Source organism: Zingiber officinale, chromosome 9B (assembly GCF_018446385.1).
Source record: "Zingiber officinale cultivar Zhangliang chromosome 9B, Zo_v1.1, whole genome shotgun sequence".
In the NCBI taxonomy this organism is placed as follows: domain Eukaryota; kingdom Viridiplantae; phylum Streptophyta; class Magnoliopsida; order Zingiberales; family Zingiberaceae; genus Zingiber; species Zingiber officinale.
Genome location: NC_056003.1, coordinates 3,683,419 through 3,710,877, shown reverse-complemented (window position 1 = coordinate 3,710,877; position 27,459 = coordinate 3,683,419). Strand labels below are relative to the sequence as shown.

The 27,459-nt window shown below is 42.5% G+C and overlaps 2 protein-coding genes across 3 annotated transcripts; one reads left to right on the top strand and one right to left on the bottom strand.

The window, feature by feature from the left end:
- Positions 1 to 1,063: 1,063 nt before the first annotated feature.
- Positions 1,064 to 14,670, top strand: LOC122024768 (cationic amino acid transporter 9, chloroplastic-like). Its single transcript, XM_042583462.1, has 8 exons — positions 1,064 to 1,349; positions 10,296 to 10,708; positions 12,349 to 12,525; positions 12,678 to 12,902; positions 12,980 to 13,156; positions 13,285 to 13,521; positions 13,920 to 14,009; positions 14,156 to 14,670. The coding sequence occupies exons 1-8, from the start codon at positions 1,118 to 1,120 to the stop codon at positions 14,300 to 14,302; spliced, it is 1,698 nt and encodes a 565-aa protein (XP_042439396.1). The 5' UTR covers positions 1,064 to 1,117; the 3' UTR covers positions 14,303 to 14,670.
- A 7,361-nt stretch (positions 14,671 to 22,031) lies between these two features.
- LOC122022550 (putative kinase-like protein TMKL1) lies at positions 22,032 to 24,143 on the bottom strand. Of its 2 annotated transcripts, XM_042580581.1 has the most exons (3): positions 23,598 to 24,143; positions 23,131 to 23,238; positions 22,032 to 23,032 (listed from the first exon to the last, which is right to left on the bottom strand). In XM_042580581.1, the coding sequence occupies exons 1-3, from the start codon at positions 24,091 to 24,093 to the stop codon at positions 22,830 to 22,832; spliced, it is 807 nt and encodes a 268-aa protein (XP_042436515.1). In that variant the 5' UTR covers positions 24,094 to 24,143; the 3' UTR covers positions 22,032 to 22,829. The 2 variants fall into 2 exon arrangements, with proteins under 2 accessions (XP_042436515.1, XP_042436514.1); XM_042580580.1 differs by having other exon boundaries at positions 22,032 to 23,238.
- Between the last annotated feature and the right edge of the window lie 3,316 nt (positions 24,144 to 27,459).

Below are 27,459 nucleotides of genomic sequence, written 5' to 3'. Positions count from 1 at the left end.
GTTAATAGGAGGTATCTGTTTCTCCAGGTCAGCAGTTAGCAAAGGTCATAGACCATATTGCGATAAACATCCTTGCAATTAGGAATAGAGTGCAGCAGGAGCAGAGCGATCAATTCATGTTCAGTTGTTTGAGCACAATTTACATAGTCGGCCAAAATTCTGTGGTCCTGGTATGAAATTATATCAGGTTTAATGTGGACTTAATATCAGTCTATATCAAGCTCATGTTGGAGTCTATATCAAGCTCATGTTGGATCCGATAAAATACATATCAGGTTTAACATGGAGATTTTTGATGATTTTTTCTTATTATATTGTAACACCGTCAAGAAGTCAAAATAATGGATACTATATTTGAACTCCTTGCAATCTCAGAAATTCACAGGAACTAAAATGAATGTAATTTGAGACCTTTAGGTCCATCAATAAATTTTGACTTAACACATTGGGTCTGATAAAATTCCATATTAGACCCAATGTCATGGATAATTTTAATGATTCTTTCTTATTACATTTTAATACCTCCAATATCATAAGTGAATTTTGACCGAAATTCATTGATGAATCTAGAGAGTTCTAATTACACTTATTTCAGTTTCTATGAATTCCTGAAATTACAAAGAGTTTAAATCTACTATTCATTGTTCATTTTGACTTCTCCAAATGTATTAAAATATTATAAAAAATTAATTAAATTTTATAAAATGTTATCTATATGTTATGCGGAAGTGAAAAAAGAGAAGAGATGATAGAAAAAATAAATAGAAAGTTGTATGGGAAGGAGAATGAGAAAGAAAAAAAATGATAAAGAAAAAAAAAAGGTTAGATTTATAAGAAGAATAGAATAAAAAATCTACTTAAAAAGAATACACGGTTGGATAAATACGAAAATAGCTATTTGGTAAATTGCGGAAGTAAATTTATATAGCAAATTATTATTCGCTCGTCCGATTTAGTTCGTAGACGTTTTCATTTACTCCACATAACGTACCCGCAATGGTTACTTGCCGATTCACTTACCGGCTGATATTGGGATTGGGTCCCACATTTTCTGCGAGAGTTAGTAAACAGACAGAGCTAGTGGGTAGGTTGTGGCGTTACGCTTCCCTTTGCTGCGATGGTATCACCAGTAGCCGCCACCTCCTCCGGTGGCCGATCCTCCTTCGCCGGCTTCTGGTCATCCGCTCGACGCCGTAAATCCATAGGGGTTCCGTCTGATGGGTCGGACAACAGCGGGGGCCTCGTCCGGAGCCTCGGCCTTTTCGATCTTATTCTACTCGGCATCGGCGCTTCCATCGGCGCCGGGATCTTCGTTGTCACTGGGACGGTCGCTCACGATGCCGGCCCGGGTGAGTCTCTAATCTGGAGATACGAGTCTTCTGTATTCGAATCTCTTTCGAATCGTATAAAAATTTCGTTTTTTCATTCGTAAGGTAACTTTCGTCAAGTTGCCAGATAAATGTCAGTTTCTCTCTGTCATAGAATTATCTATTCATTGAATATGTGTTTGAGGAATAAATTTGCAACTAGGACTTACCTATGATAGAAATCTGAGGAACTGGGTAGCTTTTATTGGAGAAAAATGCTAAAACCAAAAGCTACAGGATTTAACAATTTCAAAATTTGTACCTTATCTTATCACCAATTATTTGTATATTGTATTCAGACAAGAGGTAAAGAAAATCAAGTTTGTAGACTAATTTTGTCTGAAAGTGGAGAAGATGGCTAGTTGGGAAGGTGGTTTTGATGTTGACTGCTTGAAGGCTCTGATTCAGCAAAAAGTGACTCCGAATAGTCCTGCATGTCAAAAGGATCGTTAACAACTGGACCAGGGAGGGGGTCCCGACGTAGGCCCTTCGATGCTAAGTCAGTGATCCGATTAAAGAAAATGGACCGTAAATGAATAGTAACTTGAGTATCTAAAGTTGTGTAGCGTCGTATCGCGTTGTGTACCTGCGCTTGTAGATGGAGATCCCCTTTTATAGTGTTACTATTTGTCTGTACACAATTTTTAAAGCGTTTCCAAAATAGGACAAACCATAAAGATGCTCTGACACTTTTCCCAAAATAGACCCGCAATCTCTGCGTTTGGCTGAGAAGAAGCTTCATATATACAACTTGCATGCATAATATTCTCTGTCCTCTGTGGCACAAGACGCCAAAAAAGAATATAAGGTTGTTGGGTTGAGGGGCCATAATACACTTACATGGCAAGCCAACCGAGTTCCTCACCTGATCGACAATCGCTTGTAAGGGCAAACCGATCGGATTTATAGAGTGTTGTCAGGGACTTGTCCCTCATTCGGCTATCTATTTAACCAAAGAGTTCAATTGGACCGGCGTCCATTCTTTCCGATAGTTCGATCGGTTGGACTACTAGATCAAGCTAGTTAATTATGCTATCTTCAAGTGGAAAAACAGTCTTGGCTCTAGAGAATGCTGACTTAGTCTTGAGTTATTCATCAATATTGAGGGACTCGACGTCCGACCGCTCGATGGTTCGATCAGATAACCTCTCAGCCGTGACGACTGACTGTGCTGGCTTCAAGGGTTGACCTTTCCTTGACTTTGACCGCCATGTCAGCCGGCTTCTTGGACTCTAACCCGACTCGGGGGCCCCCCTCAGTCGTCGTATCATAAGCCTCCCTTTCAAGTTTAGTCGAAGGAGACTATAAGTCCAACTGACTGGATACTTGTGCTGTTTGTGTTCTTTGTCGTCCGATCGGGCGTTCATTCTCTTTTATGTCAATCAGCTCAATACTGATGTTACACTTAGCTATTAGTGTTTCTGGGATTCCCTGTTTCCCGATCAGACGCTCATTCGTTATATTGCCACTCGGCTTGAACTGACATCACTCTAATACCTTGGAAACAGGGCACGTAAGTTATCATTAATGCTGAACATGATAAGCACGCCTGCTTATTGACCCCATCCCTCATAAATGTCGCTGGTATTTTGTTGCCACGTGTCAAACGCTGATGGAGAGACTATCTATTGAGATTCGATGTGACTGCTGCCGGTTCAAATTTGATGATCCAGATTAAATCTCTCTTTTTTATGCCCTTGATCGAACGACTCTCAGGGCTCCTCTGTAGGGTTTTTAAGGTTTACGCTTTGATGCCACTTCATTATTTTCGCATTCCTCTCTTCATCTTCTTCTTCTTCTTTATTTTCTTCTTGTTGTCGCCGGCGATTGTTCAAACTCCTTGTTCTCTTAGTAAGTTCCATTTCTCTCTCACTTTCGATCTTCTTTGTCCTCTCATCATGACGTCCTTCCCTCTTGTCGCTGTCCACGGGCTCTGGTACACCTCCATCACCCCTGATTTTAATGGCAAGGAGGTGAACGAGATGCGTCTTTCCTACCACATTCCTTCTAACTATCGAATCGTCGTCCTTTCTGGTTACGACCGTCCCCATCTTCCTCCGACCGACTTTCTGGCCTTTTTCAAGGATCAGCTCATAGCCGGCCTTCGTTTTCCCTTGCACCCTTTTTTCTTCGAAGTTTGTTCTTATTTTCATATTCCTTTACAACAATTAGCGCCTAACTCCATTAGATTACTGTACAGGATCATCGTACTTTTCCACCTATATCGAGTCCCCTTGTATCCTCGAGTCTTCCTCTACTTCTACTATCTGAAGAAGTTCGAGTCGGGCATTTTTATCTTCCAAGCCTAAGTGGGTGCGATATTCTTTTATAAAATGTCCTTGTCTAATAAAGGCTGGAAGTCCCACTGCTTCTTCCTCCTACCGGCTCATCCCGTAACCTTCCCGACTGGGTGGTAAATGGAATTGCCCAACTCTCCTGAGTTAAGCAAGTACAAATGGGAGCCGCTCTACCTCACATTCGCTCAGTTAGCCGGTTTGAAGTATCATATTCATAAGTTGCTGACTTAGGGAGTGCTGTACATATTTGGATTAAGTCCCATTTGAACTAGACTGCCCGACAGCTTTGGTGCAAAATTCATCCTCCTATTGCTGTTGGATCTAACTTATTTTTTTTTATTTTGCAGTGAAAACCATGTGGAATGTCTTGCCGAGTGACTCGACAAAGTTAGTGGATGAAGAGATGGACGTTCGGGGGAAGCCAAGTTAGAAATCCATGGGTTGTCGTTGATCGGCCCATCTGAGGAGCTGACCAACGGAGAGGAAACGAGCCTAGCTGCGGAGAGGAGTGACGCGACGGCCAACACCGAGGAGCTGCCACCTTCATGGGGTTCGGTTATCTTGTCTAGCACCTCGGCTTCCACCCATTTGGAAAAATAATCCACTGCTACTAGGAGGAAATTTTGTCGACCAATGCCATTGGAAAGGTCCCCACAATATCCATATCTCACTGATTGAACGAGCAGGAGACAATAGAGATCTTTAATAGTTTCGTGGGTCAATGCAGAAGGTTTTGGTGTTTTTGATATGATAAACAAATTGCTATAAGCCGAGCCAAGTCCGCCTACAGAGTGGGCCAAAAATACCTGGCTAGTAGGATCTTCCGAGCAAGTGACTGACCGCCCGAACATGAACCTTGATATACTTCTTGTAGAATATACCGTACATCGTCTGATCCGACGCACTTGAGTAGCAGACGAGAGAAGACTCCCTTGTACAAGTGATCTCCCACTAATGTGAACCGACTAGCTCTTTTCCTCATCATACGTGCTTGCTCTCGATCGGCCGGTAAAATTCCTTATTGAAGGAACGAAAACAAAGGTGTTCGCCAATCACTTTGTGTTTCTTCTTCAGCTTGTTCCTCAATGTCAACTATCAATAACGTTTGCTCGACCGACTTATCCAACTTCCTGGGGCTTAGGGAACTAACCAACTTGGCTAACTCGTCTGCATACTGATTTTCTGATTTGGAAATGTTATGTAACACTATCTTTTGAAATCCAGCTTTTAACTTTTCAAATGCCTCTGCATATAACCTCAATCGATCATTATTTATTTCGAAATTGCCAAACAGTTGTTGAGTTGCTAGTTGAGAATCCGAGTAGATCAAGACTCGGGAAGCTCCCACATGTTTTACTGCATACTCCGCTTCGTTGTTAGTGGCCCGATACTCTAGACGAACGGATTGTTGCATTCTATTTTCTCATGGCGATATCATAAGGATCCTGACTCCACTACCCTGCCGAGTGGACGATCCATCCACATAAATCTTCCAAATCTCATCCGGCTCGGGCCTTGTATATCCGTCACAAAATCGGGTAAGGCTTAAGCTTTGATGGCCGATCGAGGTTGGTACTGTATGTCGTACTCACTTAGTTCCGTGATCCATTTGATTAATCTTCCAGATGTTTCTGGATTGATGAGCACTCGGCCCAAGGTATTGTTCGTTAATACAATTATAGGATAAATTTAAGGGCAGCCCGGTGCACGAAGCTCCCGCCATACGGGGTACTAGGGAAGGATCCATTGTACGCAGCCTTACCCTGCTTTTTGCAAGAGGCTATTTCCAGGATTCGAACTCGTGACATTTTGGTCACATGGCAACAACTTTACCATTGTGCCAAGGCTCCCCTTCTAATACAATTATAGAATGAGAAAGAAAATAAGGGCGTAACCTCCGAACGGCTAAGACTAACCCATACGCAAACTTCTCGAGAGTAGTATAACAACATTCAACGTCTTTTAATAAATGATTTAAGAAATACACATGTTGTTATTCCTTACCGACCTCTCTACCAACACCGATCCGATAACCCTTTTAGAGGCGGACAAGTATACCCAGAGCGACTCACCAGCCATGGGCTTTACAAGTACAAGTAGAGAAGATAAATAATTCTTAAGCCCTCCCAGAGCCTTATCACACTCGACATCCCACTTGAACTTTGTAGCTCGGTGAAGTATCTTGAAAAATAATAAAATCCGATTGGACGATTTTGAGATGAATCGGAATAAAGTCGTGATTCGTCCTGACTTCAAATTGCACGGCGGGAGCATGTCCTAGAGAGTCTTCACCTTGCTCGGGTTGGCGTCAATTCCTCGCTTGGTCACGATGTAGCAGAGAAAGCGTCCGCTCTTAACCCCAAATATGCATATTAGGGTTCATCTTGAGTCCATACCTCCTTAGGGTTCGACATGTCTCTTCTACATCTGCACATAAATCAGCAGCTCGAAGGGATTTAATTAGTATATCATCTACATATACCTCCATGTTTCTGCCGATCTGCCTTCAGGACACCTTGTTTATATACGTTACTCCTGCATTCTTTAGTCCGAACAACATGACATTATAACAATATGCCCTTCAGTAGTGATGAAGTTAACTTTTTTTTAATCCTCTTTAGCCAGAGGGACTTAATGATAGCCTTGATATGCATCTAACATACATATCGCACAGCCAGTAATCACCTAATCGATGCACGACAGAGGGTAGTAATCTTCGGATATACCTTGTTTAAATCTCTGAAATCAACACATACTTGCCACTTGTTCCCGAGCTTGGACACCAACACCACATTTGCTAACTAGCTCGGGAATTGTACTTCACGGATATGCCTAGCTTCAAGTAGCTTGTCCACCTATATTCGGATAATTTGGTTCTGTTCTGCTCCGAAATATCTCTTTTTCTGTTTAACCGATCGAGTGTCCAGACGGACGTGAAACTCATGCTTCATCACTGTCGGTGAGATACCCGTGAGTTCATACGGCGCCCAAGTGAAGACGTTGTATTGTGCATCAAATAGGCAATCAACTCTACTTTGTTCTCAAGGCTCAGATAGGCTGCAATCTGTGTGATGACCTCTGGTCGGTCGGGGTGAATCTGTTCTTCCTCTTTTTCTTCATAAACTAAGGCCGGGGGAGCTTCTTGAATGACGTTAACCTCTACTCACTGAGTTTTCCGAGCGGCACGAGCTTCGGTCTTCACCACTTCCATATAGCATTTGCGTGCCACCAGTTGATCTCCTTTTACCTCGCCGACCGAGTCACCGACCGGGAATTTATCTTTTGGCAGAAGGTGGAGATGATGGCTCGAAATTCGTTCAGCGCCAGTCGGCCCAAAATTACGTTATAAGCCGAAAGTGCATCTACCACAATGAAGTTTGAGGGGCGGGTCCTCATAAGGGGCTCCTCCCCAAGAAAGATAGCCAACTAGACTTGTTTGATCGGCTACACCTTGTTGTCATTGAACCCGTACGAAGGTGTTGTCATTGGATGGAGCTCACTCTTGTCTATCTGAAATTGCTCAAACGTCTTCTTAAAAATGATGTTGACAGAGTTGTTTGTGTCAACAAAAGTGCGATGAATGTTATAATTAGCTATTACATCCTTAATAATTAGGGCATCATCACGGGGTATTTCTACCCCTTCTAAATTTTTGGGATCAAAACTGATTTCCTGCCCCCGTGCCTTCTCTTGGCAATATCCGACCGCGTACATCTCCTGTTGAAGAGTTTGTGACTTCCATGTTTGATTGGAATCACCATTGGTTGGGCCTCCTGCAATCATACCAATATCGTCCCGAGTGACATTGCCACGATTTTCTTCTTCCCGAGTCAACTGGCGGGGCTGTTCTGCAGAGGCTCATGCTAGTGCTCGGTTATTTCTTTGTTGGGACCTTTGCTGATTCCGATCAGCCCTTGCCGGACTCTGCACTAGGTCAGCTCGGTCGTCGATGACGTTGATGATTGGGCGAAGGGGATCGTCGGTGAAACCCCTGATCGACCGCATGGCGTATTTCCTGATTATAATGACAGCAATCTTCAGTGTTGTGTGTTCCCGGACGGTGGTAGGTGCAAATCATAGGAGTCCATTGTCGAGGCTCGGGGGAGCGTATTCGCTCGACTTCTACATGCTGGACCGCAGGTGGCCTCGGCTCATGGTGATGTGACAATTGGCTCCGTCGAGGTCCTTTAGGAAGCAATGCAAGAGGGGGCGCTCGACGCTCAGGAGCAGAGGCAGGAGCAGAAGGAGCAACCTCCTTCTTCCGAGCGGACTGAGCTTCTTCCACGTTGATGTACTTGGTGGCTCGTCTGAGCAGATGATCAAAGGCCCTCGTAGGCTTCTTAATGAGAGATTAGAAGAAATCATCATATATGAGCCATTGGGTGAAGACGCTCACTAGAATCTCCAGGATAGTCAAGGGGACGTTCATGGTCACTTGATTGAATTTTTTGATGTAAGCCCTCAACGTCTCCTTGGGTCCTTGTTTGACTCAACGTTGTCTTATGGTAGCGGCAGCTGCCCGCGAAGTGATGAAGGAATGCCTTGCAGAAATCCTTAAAATAGCAGATGGACTCGGTCGGGAGCCGGTTGAACCAACTTTGTACTAAGCCAAATAGGGTGGTGAGGAACACTCGGCATTTGACTCCGTATTGATGGAGGATAGCTGCATTTTCAAATTTGAGCAGGTAGTCCTCCAGGTCGGTCGCTCCTCCGTATTCTCTGATCGACAGGGTCAGAAATGACTTGGCAACTTATCTTCTAAGATTTCTTGGGAGAACAACATGCTCGCCCGTTCGGGAGAGCTGTTGGCCATCGGAGCTTTACCTTTCCTCAAGTCATCGGCAGGTGCATTTTCAGAAGATGATCCTTGAGACCTTTCCGCTCAACCCATGTCATCAAGGGGCGTTCGGAACAACGCTCGGTGATATGCAATCGGCGATGGAGGCAGGAGCGAAAGGTTGGTCGGCTGCAAGGTGCTAGCGGGATGGTGACCGCGGGAGGGTGGATCTGTTGGAATCTAGTCGGGCGTTCCACTGTGGTCCCGCGCTCGGCTTGCAGGCCGGTTACAGATATAGCCGGGTTATTAGGAGGGCACCCGGTCGCTACTTACTGTTATTGCACCAATCTAGCTGCTTGGGCGGCTATTAACAATTCGAAATCTTCCTACGACAAAGTTACTACGGTGAGTCGTCTAGTCTCGTCTATCTTCACGTCTCGGATGTTGGTGAAGTTTCCATAGACGACAAATATGATCCTGTCCGAAAGTAGAGAAGATGGTTGACTGGGAAGGTGACTCTAATGTTGATGGCTTGAAAACTCTGATTCAGCAAAATGTGACTCCGAGCGGTCCTGCATGTCAAAAGGAGCGTTTGCAACCGGGTCAGAGAGGGGTCCCTGGCATAGGCCCTTCGACGCTCAAGTCAGTGATCCGATTGAAGATGATGAACCGTAAATGAATAGTAGCTATGAGTATCTAAAGTTGTGTATCGTCGCATCGCGTTGCGTACCCGTGCCTGGAGACCCCCTTCTATAGTGTTATTGTTTGTCTTCACGGTTTAGTGGCTAGCGCATGAGATGTTGCCACCATGAGGTCTGGGATTCAAATCTTAGCAAAGTCGAGGTAAATGCCTCCCTTATGTGCTAATCACTATTCCAAAGGCTAGTAGCCGCTTGTGATTTGTCTCCTCCGTGTTGGCCCTGGGACGGGTTGGCGGGGCCGTTGGAGGCGAGCGTATTCGCCTTTTGCCACCATTGTTTGTTTGTGCATGAATCTCAAAGCATTTCCAAAAAAAGGACAGACCATCTTTAGTCTAACACTTTTCCCAAAATAGACCCGCAATCTCTGTGTTTGGCAGAAAGAAAGCATTTAATGTAGCATACAGAATATTCTTTGTTCTCCATGGCACAAGATGCCAAAAAGGAATATGAGGCCATTGGATTGAAGAGCCCACAATATGCTTACATGGCAAGCTGACCAAATTCCTCCTATGACTCGATCGACAATCGCTTGTAAGGGCAAGCCGATCGGATTTATAGAGTATTGTCAAGGACTCGTCCCTCACTCAGTCTATTTGTTTAACCAAAGAGTTCAATCAGACCGGACGCCTATTCTGTCTGATCGGACTATAGTTCCGATCGGCTGGACTACTCGACTAAGCTAGTTAATCGTGTTATCTTCAAATGACAAAAGAGTCTTGGCTCCAGAGAGTGTTGACTTAGTCTTGAGTTATTCATTAATATCGGATAACCTCTTGGCCGCGACAATTGACTGCCCTGGCTTCAAGGGTTGACCCTTCCTTGACTTTGACAACCATATCAACCCTTCTTGGACTCTAACCCGACTCTAGGCCCCACCTCAATCGCTGTATCATAGACTATTTTTTCCTTTACCTTTCATATATCTTGTTATTATGCTATTACTGGTATACCAGATGAGATAGAATTGATGTATAATGCTTCAAGTTTGGCTTCTTTGTCTTAATAAAATTAACTACCAAATTTAAGCTGAAAATTTGTCTTTGTATTTAGTTGTTCCCTTTACTGCAACTGATTTCCATTTTCCATTTTTAAAATTTTTTCGCATTACCCGTCTATCAATTTTTTATATGACCCATCAAACACTTTGTTACAGGTGTTACAGTTAGCTTTGCTCTTGCTGGAGCTGCATGTGTACTAAATGCCTTGTGTTATGCGGAACTATCCTCCCGTTTCCCTGCAGTGGTTGGTGGAGCATACCTATACACATATGCTGCATTTAACGAACTCACTGCCTTTCTAGTTTTTACCCAGTTAATGCTGGACTATCATATAGGCGCTGCAAGTATTGCCCGCAGTTTAGCTGGTTACTTTGTATCCCTCTTGGAACTTCTTCCTTTTTTCAAGGGGCATTTTCCTAGTTGGATTGGGCATGGGGGAATAGAGTTTTTTGGAGGAGTTGTGTCTATTAACATATTGGCTCCCATCCTTTTGGTTATTTTAACTGTAATTCTCAGCTGTGGCGTCAAGGAATCATCAGTGGTGAACTCTTTTATGACTGCAACGAAGGTAAGTATTCTAATTATTCTTTCTTACAAATATTTTATTTCAACAATACTCTAAGCAATATGGATCTTATTTTTATGAAGATCTTGCAATGTATTTGTCATTTCATTGGTAATCGGTGAGGAATGAGTTAGGCAATCTGCAATCTGAATTTTGGTGAATTTGCATTTAACAACTTGGTAACTTTTTAGTTTGAGTGGTAGTCATTGTACAAATGTTGTCATTAAGCTTTTTTATGAGCAGGTCCATTGTTTCTCACTTAAAGGTACTCTATAGTTAGGATATTTATTTTGTACCCTTCAAAGCAATCTCAGCTCATGCTGATACTTGAGAATTGTATATCATAACTAACTAGTATCCTCTGTGACAGTGTGTATGCAAATGCTTGTGTATTATGACTGAATAATTGCTAAACAGTGGGATACACTGTCTTTTCTTTGGCTTTTCATACCTTTGATAGCCACCAGAATTAGATGCTGAACTTTCTAGTTTTTTTTTTCACTAGTTTCTTTTCAGTTTCTAGGGTATATGGTTATATGGTTTTGTTGTATCATATGCTATTGTTGTTCAGAATTTGGCCACAAAAGGAATGTGCATGTTTGATGAATTTCATGTAAACAATAGTTTATGAATGGCATGTCACAGTGAGCATAACAAAAAAAAACATAGATTATCACAGTGAATCACAATTTTAGCAGGACACGGTATAGAATAGGAATGAGATCAAGCTCAGTTCCCAAATGTGTGCTGTGCAAATTTAAATAACATGGAATATAGAACTAAGTTCATTAATAAGAATGGTACCTTTTATTAAAAAAATTACAAGGTGTTGAATGTCTCAATAGTTCAAAGAAGGTTTTGAATGGAAATGTGCCGACTGCCAACTGAGTAAGTCAATAGCAACTTGGTCAAGAAACGAACGAAAACACAGGTTTGAACAAAAACAAACCACAAGGTCAGCCATCACCAAGCGAGCTGCATCTAATTGAATTTCCATAACAGATAGAGAAAGCCATAACAAGGTGGTAAACAACACTAGGGGAAGAGTGGGAGGCTGGGAGCGAGGACAGGATATAAGAGTTGGATATTCTGAAGCTTCTGATTCCTAGTTGGGAGAAAAAAACGTAATTGTATTCATTAGATTTATCACTATTTCACTATATGTAAATATTATGTTCAAATACAATGCCATATATTAAAACAAGTAATGAATTTATTATTTTTTCCAACAAAAATGAATAGGATTAATTAGATAGTCAGAGAATGAAAACTTGTACAGATATGAATATTGCATATCAACAATTTTAGAATTTGTTGTTCTATCTTTATTTTAATGGAAATCAAACAGAATTTTATGGAAAAAAAAAGAGTAAGTTATGATTTCTATAAATTTCACAGGGTGTTGGTGGTATTTTTCTGCTGTTTCATTTCTTTTGTTAAATACAACTGATATTGTACATAAGCTGTTATCATTTTCTCTGAAAATGATTGTATTTCCCTATGATTTTCACTTAACCTTAGAAATTTATTTACCTTACTCTTCAAGCTACTATCAAGCATTTTCTTTGGGTTGCATAAGGTATTGCTCATCAAAAGAAGAATATAATTGTCCATGATAATTGATGTTGTGAGATATATTACAGGTAGTCATTGTCATTATTGTGATATTTGCTGGTGCTTTTGAAGTGGATATATCAAATTGGTCCCCATTTGCCCCAAATGGTTTTAAAGCAATTGTCACAGGAGCAACAGTTGTATTCTTCTCTTATGTTGGATTTGATGCTGTGGCCAACTCTGCTGAAGAATCAAAAAAACCCCAGGTATCTTACATCTAAGCATCCATTTTGTTTGTTGGGTTTTAAATTTGGTTCAAAATTTGGTAGTTCATTATTTGTATCAGAGAAACAGTAGCAGTAAATTACAGAATCATTAAATCTTAAATTCTTTACCACTTTCCCTTTTTTTCTTGAAGAGGGATTTGCCTATTGGCATTCTAGCAAGCCTTCTAGTATGTGCAATGCTCTATGTTGCCGTCTGCTTAGTAATAACCGGAATGGTTCCATACCAATTTCTTGGTGAGGAAGCCCCTTTAGCTGAGGCATTTACTGCTAAAGGTTTGAAATTTGTTACTGTGTTAATCAGCATTGGAGCTGTGGCTGGCCTCACTACAACCCTTCTTGTTGGTTTATATGTTCAGGTGGTTGAGCTACTACCTTATCTACAATTCAAATATTTTAGTCAAAAACTAAATGCATAATTGTTTACAATGAACAGTCCCGCTTGTATCTTGGGCTTGCAAGGGATGGCTTGCTCCCTGCTATTTTTTCTAAGGTGCATCTAGTGCGCCATACTCCTATCCATTCTCAGGTCTGGGTTGGTATTGTTGCCACTATTATGGCTGGTTTGTTTAATGTTCATCAGTTGTCTCACATTCTCTCAGTTGGTACCCTGGTATGTCCTTACCACCAACAATTCAACTCTTTTTTACATTATCCAGTTTATCATATGATTGCTATTTGAGATGAATCTGTGGCAGTATAGATATACTTCTCTCATTCTTTGGTTTTCCCATGGAGCAGACTGGCTATTCAGTTGTTTCAGCATGTGTAATAACACTTCGACGGAAGGACAAAGTGACCAATCAAGTTTCTCAAAAATATATTACTTCTCAATCTGAAGGCACTATTTGTCTTGTTGCAATTGCTTTCTGTGGTTTTATTGCTGGACTGTGCTACCGCTTCAATGCCTCAATTATGCTTATGATATTTGCTATAATAATAGCAGTTCTTGGAGCAGCTGCTCTACAGTTCCGACAAGTGAGTGATATATAGCTTTTTGTCTAGAATTTTCTTTTTTCTACTTGTATATTATTATTACATGATAAAATGATAACAATTAGGTATAGTTCCAATAGATAATAAAATGAGAGAAAATATGTTGAATAAAGACAATGTCCATAGGCACCAATAGATTTTTATTTTTATTTTTTTTATCATAGGTAGACACCCTTTCCCCTTGGTTTGCGCCAATAGATTTTATAGATATAGAAGTTGAATCTATTAAAACGGAAGATAATGCAAGATGTAATTCTGGATCAAGCATTTGTTATTGGAACATGTCATATTTAATTGAAATACCAAAGTTGCTTTCCAACTTAATTTCATGCCATGAGTATTTGAAATTCTTGTGTTTGACAACATCTCTGCATCTGCAGGATTACACAGATCCCCCTGGCTTCTCTTGTCCCGCGGTTCCTGTTATCCCTATAGTTTCTGTTTTCTTCAATATGTTCTTGTTTGCACAGGTTAGCTTCCTAAACTTTTTCATGTTTCATGTTAGCTTCTCAATTCCATTTAAACCTCTTTCAGCGGACTAAATATTATTTTTTCCATTTTGCAATTTGTTTGTCACAACAAACTGTGGCTAATGCTCTTTTTGATGGTGCTGCAGCTTCATGAAGAAGCATGGTTCAGATTCGTCATAGTCAGCTTGATCTCAATTGTGATGTATGCCTTCTATGGTCAGTATCATGCTAACCCGGTGAGTTCAGAACACTCACACGCCTATCATGGTATTCCTTCTTCTGAAGCAGCCTAGAGATGGTCATTCTTTGGTATATGATCCAACATGTAATGCCAGACCGAGCTCTGATAAGGAGATTTAACCTCAATTCTCAATTATGCTCCCAACATTGTTCTCTGTAAGCACGCAGGCGCAGGCACTGGCCCTGGTGTTTATATTAAATATTTATACTCGATAATTTATCGAACATATGAATATTGATTGTTTTTCATTTGTAATACTAAATAAGGGTGATAGTTTAAAGGTAGCTGAAAGTATTATGCTTCATGAGCTAATGAGTTGTTATTAACTCTTCTCTTCTTCTGTGGCAGGCGAATGATGCCAACTCTGTCTGATCACTCGTTTACTGATTCAAAGAGTGTTAGTTTTTGATACTTGCATCATTGTGTTTTGTTTTATTTTCCTTATAATTCTTTTATTAGTTCAGTCGATAAATGCTCCTGCAACCTCTGCATGGGGACTTCCAATGCTACATAGCCCAAAGGCAGAGGCACAATAGTGGAATTGATTCATGGATTAATGATTTCTTTTTCTTTTTCATTTTCAGTGATGAATGTATTGTCTAGCTAGTTTGGTTTTGTTTCTCACATTTAAGACCTTATGAATGGGTTCTTTCTATCATTTTCTTCTCTCAATTAACTCCTCTAAAACCTCAATTGTTTCAGTTTGGCTAGAGGTTTTGAATGAGTTGAGCTGCTTGATAGTGCATGACACAATCTGACGGTGGAACCCGATCCATTCACTAAGCTCGATGAGCTTGAGCCCATTGAGCACAACCTGCTACACCGAGACTCGAGCTTATGCTGGAACTGACCTTGGCTTTTTTGGGGGGTGGACATGAGCATGATCCAAAAAGGAGTGAGTCGAGCCAAGTTTAGTCCACTGACACTACTACTTTTGGCTAGATTTTGTGAAGTGGCAGAAGCTAATTCACAAACAAACATGAACTCCTCTCTCTCTCTCTCTCTCTCTAGGCATGTAGACGAGTTGATGGGGATACTGGGACGAACGGATTCACCTATATAGATATGCAGCAAAATCATACAAGGGTCGGATGCAACATAACCACACATGGGTCGGATCTAAAAATGCTAAGCTAACGATTTTTTATTTACCTTCATGGTAGAATTGGATCAATCATCCTTAAAATTAGTCCGTGTAAATTATATGTTTAATATCAATTATTCTTTTTTAAAAAAAATACTGTTGGATGCTACACGATTTCCTCACGTGAGTTGATGACTGGCGTGGAGCTGGTGTTTCAGACCAGTCAGTTGCTCAACAAGCCAAGCTCATTCAATCAATGATAGCAAATCTAAGTGTGGTCCAATGAAATCTGCACCAAGCAACAGGGAAGCTCTGCACAAAAGTTGTTGTAAGACAATGAATGATACAGCTTTTTTAAAAATCAGTAACTGAGAGGCAAAGGCTGAGTTCTTGAATTATGTCATTCTTTTTACCCAAAAAAAAAAAAAAATCCAGTCCTTGTGTGCCTTGTATGAGTATTGTCTCTAGCAACTACAGAAATGACTGAAGCAGCCACTGACTGTTTGGTGGGTTAACCTTTGATTAACAACAACAACTAATAATTATGTCATTAAAGAATTAAACGTTAATTAAATGATTTAATGCTCTAAGTACGAAGGGAATTTATATTATTGGATGTAATTCTATAGATTCCATAATTCTATTCATTGTAAATGATGAATGAGTTTAAAGTTGTGTTGGTATATTTGGCACCAATGATCAAATCTAAATTTTGATGAATGATAAATGAAGTAAGATGTGTTGTTGATTTAATCTTATTATCAAGTGAGCAGGGTTTACTAACTTGACGGGTCAAGAGGACCTGACATCGGTCAGAAAGTCCAGAGGTGGGATTCTAGCATGAGGCTGAGATGTTCGATTCCCAACGGGAGGAAATCCGGATGTGCGATTCCGGCAGAAGATCGGGATGTTCGATTCTCGGTTGGTGAGTCCAGATGTGCGATTCTGACAGAAATGCTTGGTGGATCAGATTGACGTTAAGGAGGTAACTTGACACTTGGTAAGTGAAGGTAAGTCATTGGAGGAGAGTGACTAAGTAAGGACGTGATTGTTGGGGTTCAATCAAAATCCTACATTTGAAAGATTTAGAAAAGATCATGGGGTTAAAAGAATGTAAGATATCTCTATTGGCATAACGCATTTTGGGGAGAGCCCAAGTGCAAAGTCATGAGGGTCTAGGCCCAAAGTGGACAATATCATGTCATTGTGGAGATATGTGGACATCCTTTGGGCATAACAATTAGTATCAGAGCTACAGGTTTTTGTTGATTTCTTCAACATATCGGGAACGACTTCTGTGAAGTTTGATCTCGTGAAGTTTGACGGAACCGGAAACTTCGGATTATGGCAGAGAAGAGTCAAGGACTTGTTAGTATAACAAGGCATGATGAAGGCGCTAGGAGAAAGGAAATCGGAAAGTATGGAGAGATCAGATTGGGAAGAACTTCAAGTGAAGGTAGTAACAACAATTAGACTTTATCTTACAGATGATGTGATGTACCATGTCATAGACGAGGAGTCACCGGTGGCAGTTTGGCAAAAGTTGGAAAGCAGGTATATGTCAAAGTCATTAACAAACAAGCTATATCTCAAACAGAAATTATTCGGGCTGAAGATGATAGAAGGAACCGATCTAAGCCAGCACATCAATGTATTTAATCAGATGGTGAGCGATTTGAAGCGGGTTGATGTGAAGATCAAAGACGAGGACAAGGTGCTGATGTTGTTGAATTCTCTACCTTCATCTCCTACGTACAAGAATTTGGTTACTACTTTGATGTGGGGTAAGGAAACTCTTAAATTGGAGGAGATCACAGGTGCGTTGTTAGGTTTTCACCAAAGGAAGAAAACAAGCGATAAAGTTTCTCAGGGAGAAGGACTTGTAGTAAATAGCAACCAAGAGCGTGGTAGGAGCAAATCTCGACATGGATCGGGTAACAACAACAAGACTCGTTCTAATCGAGAAGGAAGAAGGTGATCACGTGCTACAAATATGGAGACAAAGGTTATATCAAGATAGATTGCCCAGAGATAAAGAAATATGTTGTAGAGAGAAAAGGTAGTTCGACAAAGTCTGCAAACATAGTTGAAGAAGAAAATTCAGAAAGTGGTGATGGAGATATGCTATCAGTTATGTCAAGTTCAGAACAACTGACGGATGCATGGATTTTAGACTTTGCATATTTATATCATATAACTCCAAATAAGGATTGGTTTGACACCTATAAGGTAGTGGATTCTAGTTCAGTGTTGATGGGCAATGATGCGTCATGCAAAGTTATCGATATAGGGAACGTCAGAATCAAGATGTTTGATGGTGTGATCAGAACTTTATGTGATGTCAGATATATACCAGAGCTAAGGAAGAACTTGATCTCACTAGGCACACTGGATGGTATTGGTTGTAATTACAAATCAGTGAGCGGGGTGATGAAGGTTAGCAAAGGAGCTCTAACGGTAATGAAAGGACAAAAGGTAGTAGGAAACATCTACAAGTTGATAGGGACTACAGTTGTAGGTGGAGTCGCCTCGATGGAGTCTGAATCAGATAGTACTGTCTTGTGGCATATGCAGCCAGGGCATATGGATGAACGTGGGATGCTAGAATTTCACAAGAGAGATTTGTTGAAGGGTGTTAAGATGTGCAAGCTTGAATTCCGCAAATTTTGTGTTCTTGGGAAACATAGTAGGATACGTGTTCACTGTGGCAAGAGGACCTATTTGTTGGAAATCTATGATACAATCTATTGTTGCATTGTTTACTACGGAGTCTGAGTACATGGCAGCAGTTGAAGCAGAAGAAAGTTTTATGACTTACAGGGTTGGTCAGAGAACTAGGTGTTCAGCAAGGTGGAGTCAAATTGTTATGTGATAGTCAGAGTGCTATCTATTTGGCGAAGAATCAAGTGTATCATGCGAGAACCAAGCACATTGATGTGAGTTTTTACAAAATCAGGGAGTTAATTGCTTCCGGAGAAATTCAACTTGAGAAGGTTCACACTGCAAACAATGCTACAGATATGCTGACCAAGCCAATGACTACATAGAAGTTTAAGCATTGCTTAAACTTGATCCATATCTCTAGATGCTAGAGGAAGGAAGCTCAGACCCAGAGATCCAGGTGGAGTTTTATTCAGATACTCGTGTTCTTCGAAGGGGTGAATATTCACTAAGGTGGAGATTGTTGACGGGTGACTCATATTTGGATGAGGTCAATGTGATAAATGTTATGAAAGAAAAGTCTGCTAAGATTTTTCGTAATAAAATTCTGTTACGATTTTATATAACAGAATTTTATTACGATTTTTCATAACAGAATTCTGTTGCGATTTTTCATAACAAAATTCTATTATGATTTTACTGGGTCTGGGGTTTGTGCATTACCTATAGGGGTCATTGTAAACCTATTGTACAACAATAATCACAAGAATCATTTGATGTAATTCTCTTGTGTAGCGAGAATTCTAATAAAGCTTCGGCCGTTTTTGTGGAGTAGGCATGCCGCCGAACCACAGTAACTCTTTTTCTTTCTCTTCTTCTCCTTCCTCGTGTTTGCTCTCATTTTGTGCGTCTTTGTCTTGTTGCTCTGTGCGATATCTTTTATCTCTTTCTCTTATTCTGCGCTTTAGAGGTTGAGGTGTTGCCCCCCTCTTTACGCAATAATTGGTATCAGAGTCATGGTCCAGACCAGATGTCATATGGGACGGCCTTGAACGAAGTTAAGGATAAGCTCGGGATAAGTCAGGTTGATCGGATGCTCGCAGGGAGGCTCGAAGTAGGTCAAGAGTGACCGAATCCGGATGTTCATGGGGAACCCGGAGTAGGTCAAGGTGACCAGATGCTTACGGGGAGGTCTAGAGTAGGTCAGGGTGATCGGATACTTGCAGGGAGACAAGTAGGTCAAGGTAACTGGATGCTCGCAGGGAGGCCCGAAGCAGGTCAGGGTGATAAGCCCGAAGCAGGTCAAGATTGATCGGATCCAGCTTCTTGTGGGGAGGCCCAGAACAGGTCAAGGTGACTGAATACTCACGGGAAGGCCCGGACCATGAGAGTAATTGTGGTCCTTCGTTTAAGGGGAGGATTGTTAGAGTTCAATCAAAGTCCCACATTGGAAAGATTTGGAAAAGATCATGTGGTTAAAAGGATGTAGAATATCTCCATTGGTATTAGGCCTTTTGGGGAGAACCCAAGAGCAAAGTCATGAGGGTCTACGCCCAAAATGGATAATATCATGTCATTGTGGAGATATGTGGACATTCTTTGGGCACAACAAGACGCGTCCCGGTTAAGGGGATAGTCGGCGTCAGTCAAATTTAAGTCCATTTTGAAAATCTAAATTGAGACACTGACTAAATCCTGGTCTGAAAGACAATGTCTAAGTCATAAATTAATCATATTATTATTGTGTTAACCTTGTTTTGCATGTTAAATATCTTTGCATTGGACTAACACTTGTTGCAGGGCAAAGGAAGCACAAAAGGTCTCGAGTGAACAGTACCCGCCACACCTTCCAGGCCACGGAAGGCGCCTTTAGTAAACTGTTCATGGAAGGCGCCTTCGAGAGCTTGGAAGGCACCTTCCAATAGATAAAAATCAGACTTCATCGATGATAAAGAGCATCTCTTTTCGGATAGATTTTTGCCTATAGAAGACACCTTCAGGACTATGGAAGGCACCTTCCACACCTTATAAAAGACCATCTCGACCAAGGTTTTGAGATAATCAATTCTACAAGCTTCTATATGTCCGATTGGGGTTCCGACTTCTCCAGCTTCCTACTCCTGCCCTGCTATGACTTTGCTACGCCCAACTGAGGAGCCATCCAATACCGAGCTCGAACCAACTATCTACAAAGGGTGTTTAGTAACGAAGTTTAAATTCTATATTTAATTATTGTAAAAGGAAAAGTGTAATGTGTTACACCTATTCTATTCTTTTGTACTCGATCCCCTCTTCCGACGGTTCTAAACGAGGTTATTAGTGAATTATCCATCCATAGGTTCTCAGGACCTGAGTCTTGGAGTAGGAGTCGCCGAAGGCTCCGAACCTATCTTTTTACTTGATTTTTGTTTTCACGTTTTTCCCCTGCGCATACTTTGATTTCAAAATGAAAAGAAAAAGTTTTTCAAAACCACGTGATTCACCCCCGTCTTACATGCATCTCGATCCAATAAGATGGTCCTAATATGATGGACTTGGTACATGAGGAAGAAACTTCCTTTGATTTAAGCATCTTGGATCAAGAGGATTTTTGTTACTCCCCCCCCCTTGGACTCTTCCCCAATTTATCAAAGGGAGCGCACAGTTTTCTGAATTGACCAAAATGCACACGTTACTTTTGCATTTACCAAAAGGTATTTACTCAATTATGTGTTATTTCAATTCTACCCCTCATGTCAAATCTATTTTTTTTTTCTCTTTTCTTTTCTCTTTCCTCTCTCCTTTGTATGCAAACTCTCTTCTCTTTCTTCTACTCTCTTCTCTTTCCTCTCTCTTTTTACATGCATGCATAAATATTCATATCAAATTCATGTTAGACCTAATAAGAACATGATACAGTCATATTAGGCTCACATTAGGGTTTCGAGCCGATTCTTCCAATAAAATTTTAATACTTCTGAAAAAGTCGAAATAAACAATGAAGGCACCATTGGACTACTTACAGCCTTAGAAATCCAAAGGATATGAAATGGATCCAATCAAACTTCTTTAGATCCATCAATGAGTTTTGATCAAAATCCACAGATGGATCTAGACAGGTCAAATTGGACCTATTTCAGATCCTTTGGATTTCTGAGACTGCAAGGAATCTAACGAAGCCCTCCATTGTTTATTTCTACTTCTTCGAAGATGTTAAAATGTAATAAGAAAGTATCGGCTCTAAACCCCAACGTAGGCCTAATATAGAATCCTTACAATGTCAGAAATATAAATGACCCGAAATATATCCAATATGGCATATTTAGGTCCATCAGTGAATTTTAATTGAAATCCATTGACGGACCTAAACAGGTCTGATTAGACCCATTTTAGGTCCTGTAGATTTCTGAGACTGCAAGGATTCAATGGTACCCTCCATTAGTAATTTCTATTTTTTCATAGGTGTTAAAATATTATTGGAAGAATCGACTGTAAACTCTAATGTGGATCCCAATGTTAACTTGAAATTAATATTTATGCATGCATGTAAAAAGAGACAGGAAAGAGAAGAGAGGAGAAGAGAATTTACATGCATATGAGAGAGGAAAGAGGAGAAAAATTCATATTTGACAGAAGAATATAATGGGAAGAGCATATAATTGAATACGCCCTTTAGTAAATGTCAAATTAACGTGCGCTTTTGGTCAATTCGGAAACCTACATGCGTCATTTGATAAATTTCCATAAAAGCTTCCCAATTGAGACCAAGCTAAAGTTGCCGCTTAATCCTGCATAAGACTTCCGTTGCATTGCAAGAATCGGCTACGGTGACAAGTAAACAATACGAAGCTCTTGCGATGGATTCAAATTAGCCCATTTGGTTTGATACTCCATCGATTTCAGTTTTAACCTTATGATTGTTGATAGCTAAATCTTAGTATAGATGCATCCTTTAATTTAACATTGATGTATCAATTGGTATCAGTTTAGGATTAATTTATCATCGGTTGTTCTTATATCAATCGGAAGTTCACCAATCAATTGATAAGTACTAATCTAAGCATAGAATGCTCCCAAATTGATTGGGTAGTTTTGGTTCGATGATAACTAGATGCTATTATAGATCCATCCTCTAATTTAACATATGTATCACAATCCTTTCAATCCAGACCTTGTATATACCACAGAAGATTGTATCCACCAATCACATTTAGCCCTTATTGTGTGATTGCAGTAAGTACAGTTGAGTCAGATGTATTCCACTGGTGGTGTGAAGAAAGGTCAACAGTGCGATGTTATTGAACTTTGTTTTCATCTGCAAGTAGACAGCTTGTGAGCCCATTCTGGCATTTAAAGAGCCGTCTGTTCTGGTGTCAACTTTCACTGTAAAATTTAAGATACCTGTCATAACCATACAGCAACCACCTTGATCCATGCTGGTGGCACTGGATGTCACATTGGAGAGTGGAGACCACATCCCAGCTAACTGCTTTCCTAAGCCATCCGATCACAAGTGAAACATACAAGTCCCTTTCGAGCAATAAAGGATTCTGTCATTTCTTCATGGCACTTGGAACAACTCATTGTTTCAAGCAATGAAAGGTTTTGTCATCTTCTTGGCACTATGAGCAACCATTTGCTTTGCGACAGCAAGCTGCATTGCTGCATTGAGGATCAGAGAACAATGGCTTCGAGTTGAGTGATGACATGCTTGATATCTGGTCTCGCAGAAGGTTGAGGGGAACAGCAAGCCATTGCCAATTGGAACAGCATCACTAGGCCTTGTTCATTGGTGGAGTTTTGATCTATGCTCTGATTTAGGAGCTCAGAATTGAAAACATCGGAGACTTTGTGCTCAAGGACAAAATTTAACAGGGAACTGGGCAAATGGAAATCTTTGGACTCTAAGAATTTGCTGTTGCTGACAGGATCCCTTTGAGTGAGCATCTCCAGTAGGATCACTCCGAAGCTGTAAATGTCGGTTTCTTTGCTGATATCTCTGACCTTGACCAGCTCGGGGGCTTTGTATCCCTGAGCTGCAGAGGCTTCGAGCATGTCCTGCGCCGCCGACGGATTCAAGATAAGGTGCAAACCGAAATCCGAAAGGCGAGGCAGGTAATCGACATCAATCAAAATGTTGTTGCTCTTGAGATTACCATGCACAATGGGCTTCTCCAGACCCGTGTGGAGATGGTTCAATCCCTTGGCAATGCCGATTGATATCCTATAGATGATATCCCATCGGTATGCTTCTGCAACACCAGCTGTAGTCATTGGAACAGATTGATCATTCATTGCTTTTTCATGATTTCATTTTTTTTTCTCAAAACAAAAAAGCTTTGTTTATCACACAATTTTGTTTTGTTTTTTTCTTCACATCCATCGGAAGAAAACCGACTGTAAACGACAACATGAAATGCGACAATTTAACAGGACAATTAGACAGGAAAATATGAACCGACGAAATAGATGCCAAAAAGAGGGATTGTAGATAGGAAAATTGCTCTTTTCAAGATCACAAGGTCGTTGCATATTTCTCTTGTTCGGAGCAAGAAAAAAATCGGTATTTTTTCTTCGATCTGGATTTAAAAAAGCACTAAAATTAAGCTTCCAGCAAACTCACCTCTTAGGAGCTGCTTCAGCGACCCTGCGGCATAGAACGGATGCACCAAGAGCTTCTCCCCTCGCGGTCCGACGTACATCGCCCGCAGAGGCACCACGTTCGGGTGCCGGATAGCCCCCAGCACCCGGATCGCCGGCAGCACCTCCTCAATCCGTGCCACGCAAGCCGGCCGCACGAAACGGAGCAGAAGCACCGCGCCGCTCTGCTCGATGCTGGCCCTGTACAGCGTCCCGTAGCCCGATTTCGACACCACCTCCCCCGGCGCGTCCAAGATGTCGTGCACCGTCAAGCACTCTCCCCCGGCGAACTTCACCAGACCCTCCTCCGCCTCCACATCCTCCCCCGCCCCACCTCCCTCGCCGCCGGCCTCCAAGGATTCGCTTTTGCTGCGGAAAATCATTCTCTTCCAGAGGACGAAACACAATGCGAGCCAAAGAAGCAGAACGAAAGAGCAGAGTAAACCTAACAGCAGCCTGATCTTGAAGCTCTTCTCCATCTCAAGCGCCGCAAATCCGATCTAGCAACCAGAAGCGAAAGAATTCGGCATTTTTGGTGGAATCCGAAAGGGAATTTGGGATCGAGGAGGTTGGAAGGAGTTTAAAAAGAGACGAGAGACAAAAGAAACCTTAACATGTAACGTGGAGAGTAATGATTGGCTGAACAACCTGGATGGTGTTCCACAGTGGGCTCCCTACTGGAAGCGGCCGGCGGGAATCCCAACGTCGACCGGTTTGATTTCGACGACAGTTTGGACCATCTCCGGGGTGCGTTTGAACCCCTAAGTCATTTTTTATGCTATAAACTTCTCTCCCATTACACAGGTGGAGTTTATAATTTTTTTTTGTAAACCTGTATTAAAATTTTGGGACTATGTTTATAAAAAAATTAGTAGAGAGATGATAGAGAGAGAATTTTAAAAGAATTAGAGTTTTTAAAAGAAAGGAGGTTTTATGATAATAGATAGTGGGTTTTAAAAAAAAAGTAAGGTTTTTAATTTTTGATGTGACAATTATGTGGTAGAGTATAAATTTTTTTAAGAGGTTTATGACTACGGATGCCCTTATGAACCACTAAATTACTAACTACAATTTGAGCAAAAATTAAATGTATTATGTCTTTTTAGGTGAGTTACAATCATCTACTATTGAAGATATTTAAGGATCTTTATTATTTGCCTTCTCTCTAAGAACACTAGAAATTTAATAATGTAGCTTCCAAGGTCACCTTCATAATTATTAGACACTGCTCAATGATTAAGTATATAAATTGCAAGCTATCTACTTCCACCTACATTACATTTATAGGTGATCCGACGGTAAGAATGAGGGACCCACTTTCTGAAGGGTCCCAGCTTGAGGACAGATGGAGGGCTGACTAAGCGGTTAATGGCCGCGCCGAGCAGTTGAGTAGGTCCGAGCGGAGCCAAAGATAACCCAGCCATGGGCTTGGGTTTCCGACGCCAAGGCGGGAAGACTGAATGGCCGAGCGGGTGTCCACCCGGCTGGGACCGAAGGGCCGAGCGGGTGGTCCGCTCGGCCAGGATAAGGGCGAGGATACAAAGATTAGCCGAGCGGCCTATTCGTTCGGCTCAGGATATGGGATGTCAGCAAAGGCATGTCTGATGATTACGCCGTACACAAGAGTGCACGATGGAGGATCTCGCCGTCACATCATGGAGAGGTTGATACAGTAGCGGTATGGCCTTATGGATGCCCTTCTGACAAACCCATACCTGAGCATGGTCGAAAGCAGGTGATTGCTTTGATTGGCGCGCCCAGGCTCCTTCGAGAGGTCTATATAAGGCCTCCATTTCTTCATCGGAGGTACGCGGGTCTTAATCTCTGAAGCCACCTCTTTGTTATTCCTCGCCTGACTTGAGCGTCGGAGGGCCGTCGCCGGGACACCCCTCCCGGCTCGGTTTGTTGCAGGTTCGCCGGAGCACTCGAGGGTCCAGCAGGGAGCGCCACGTCCCCAGCGTCCGTTGACTTCTGATTCGGACAGGATCAATTTGGCGCCGTCTGTGGGAACGCACCTGCATCCGAACGGGAACGATGGACGAGGCTGGACGACAACACACGGTGGCGCTTTCAACAGAAGAACTCGACGCTCTGGTTGAGATGAGGGCCGCCAAACTTGTGGAGCAAAAAGCAGAAAGTAGTAGCCGAGCGGCCGGAGCAGCAAGCAACATCTGCGTCGGGTGGCCGAGCGGAAGCACCTCCAGCCACCGTCGCATTCCATCGAGCCTTATTTCGCACCCCTGAAGCCGCACCAGCTCGAAGAGATAGAGGATCTTCTTCAGACGAGATGCCTAGGCGAGATGACATAAAGGGGAAAGCCCCCCGAGTGGACTCATCTCCCGAGCGGATCAATCGCCAATTCTCGGAGGCTATTCTACGAGACCCTCTGCCCAAGCAATACGTGCCTCCGACGATTGGCGAGTACAATGGAACAACAGACCCGGATGATCATCTGGGTAAGTTTGATAAAACGGCTACACTCCATCAATACACAGATGGAGTAAAATGCCGAGTTTTTCTTACCACTCTCTCGGGATCGGCTCAACGGTGGTTTCGGAGGCTGCCGGACGGATCCATCACAAGCTTCAAGGACTTCCGAACGGCCTTCCTCCACCACTTCGCCAGCAGTCGGCGTTATCAGAAGACAAGTGTCAGCTTGTTCGCCATCAAGCAAGAGCCGAGAGAATCGCTTCGAACTTACATCCAGCGGTTCAACAAGGTGGCAATGGATATTCCAACGGCCACATCGGAGACCATGATGAATGCCTTCACACAAGGCCTAGTGGATGGGGACTTCTTCCGGTCGCTCATCCGAAAGCCGCCCCGAGATTATGATCACATGCTACATCGGGCCAACGAATACATAAACGTGGAAGAAGCGCAAGCCGCCCGGAAAAAGGAAACTCCAACCGAGAGGGCGCCTATTCATGCTGAACGGAGACAGCATGCCGCTCATCAACCGCCTAGAGGACCAAGGGCCGAAGCAATCCGCTCCCCTCGTGTGAGATCCCAAGTGCAAGAAGTAGCTGCCGCTCGGACCAAGCCAAAGAAGAGATGGACCCCTATGTTCTGCTCCTTCCACCGGACGGATACGCACAACACGAGGGATTGTCGAAGTCTTCCCTTCGTGGCTAATCCCGTTCCCAGGAAGGCCGAACGACGGTCTCCTTCCATCGACCGGAGACAAAGGACCCATGAAACCGACCGGACCCGCACCGAGAGGCGACATCAACAGACGCCCGATCGACACCGATCTCCAAGACAGGAGAATCGCCGAGCGTCCAGAGAACGGTCCCGACCGTCCACTCGGGAAGAGGAAAATAGGAGCAATACTTCCCGGGGCGAGATCAACGTTATTGCTGGTGGGCCGACCGGAGGAGACTCCAACCGAGCCAGAAAGGCGGGCGTCCGGCAGCTCCAGATCCACGCAGTCGGTTGTAGCCAAGAGCGGGCAAGTGGACCGGAAGTCATTTTCGGGCCCGGGGACTTAGAAGGAGTTGAAGTGCTCCACAGACGTATCCGCGCCGACGAGCTCCGTCGTTAAAGATCGAGAGCCGCGCCGATCGGCTATAAATATCCGCGCCGACGAGCTCCGTCGTTAAAGATCGAGAGCCGCGCCGATCAGCTATAAATATCCGCGCCGACGAGCTCCGTCGTTAAAGATCGAGAGCCGCGCCGATCGGCTATAAATATCCGCGCCGACGAGCTCCATCGTTAAAGATCTAGAGCCGCGCCGATCGGCTATAAATATCCGCGCCGACGAGCTCCGTCGTTAAAGATCGAGAGTCGCGCCGATCGGCTATAAATATCCGCGCCGACGAGCTCCGAGAGCCGCGCCGATCGGC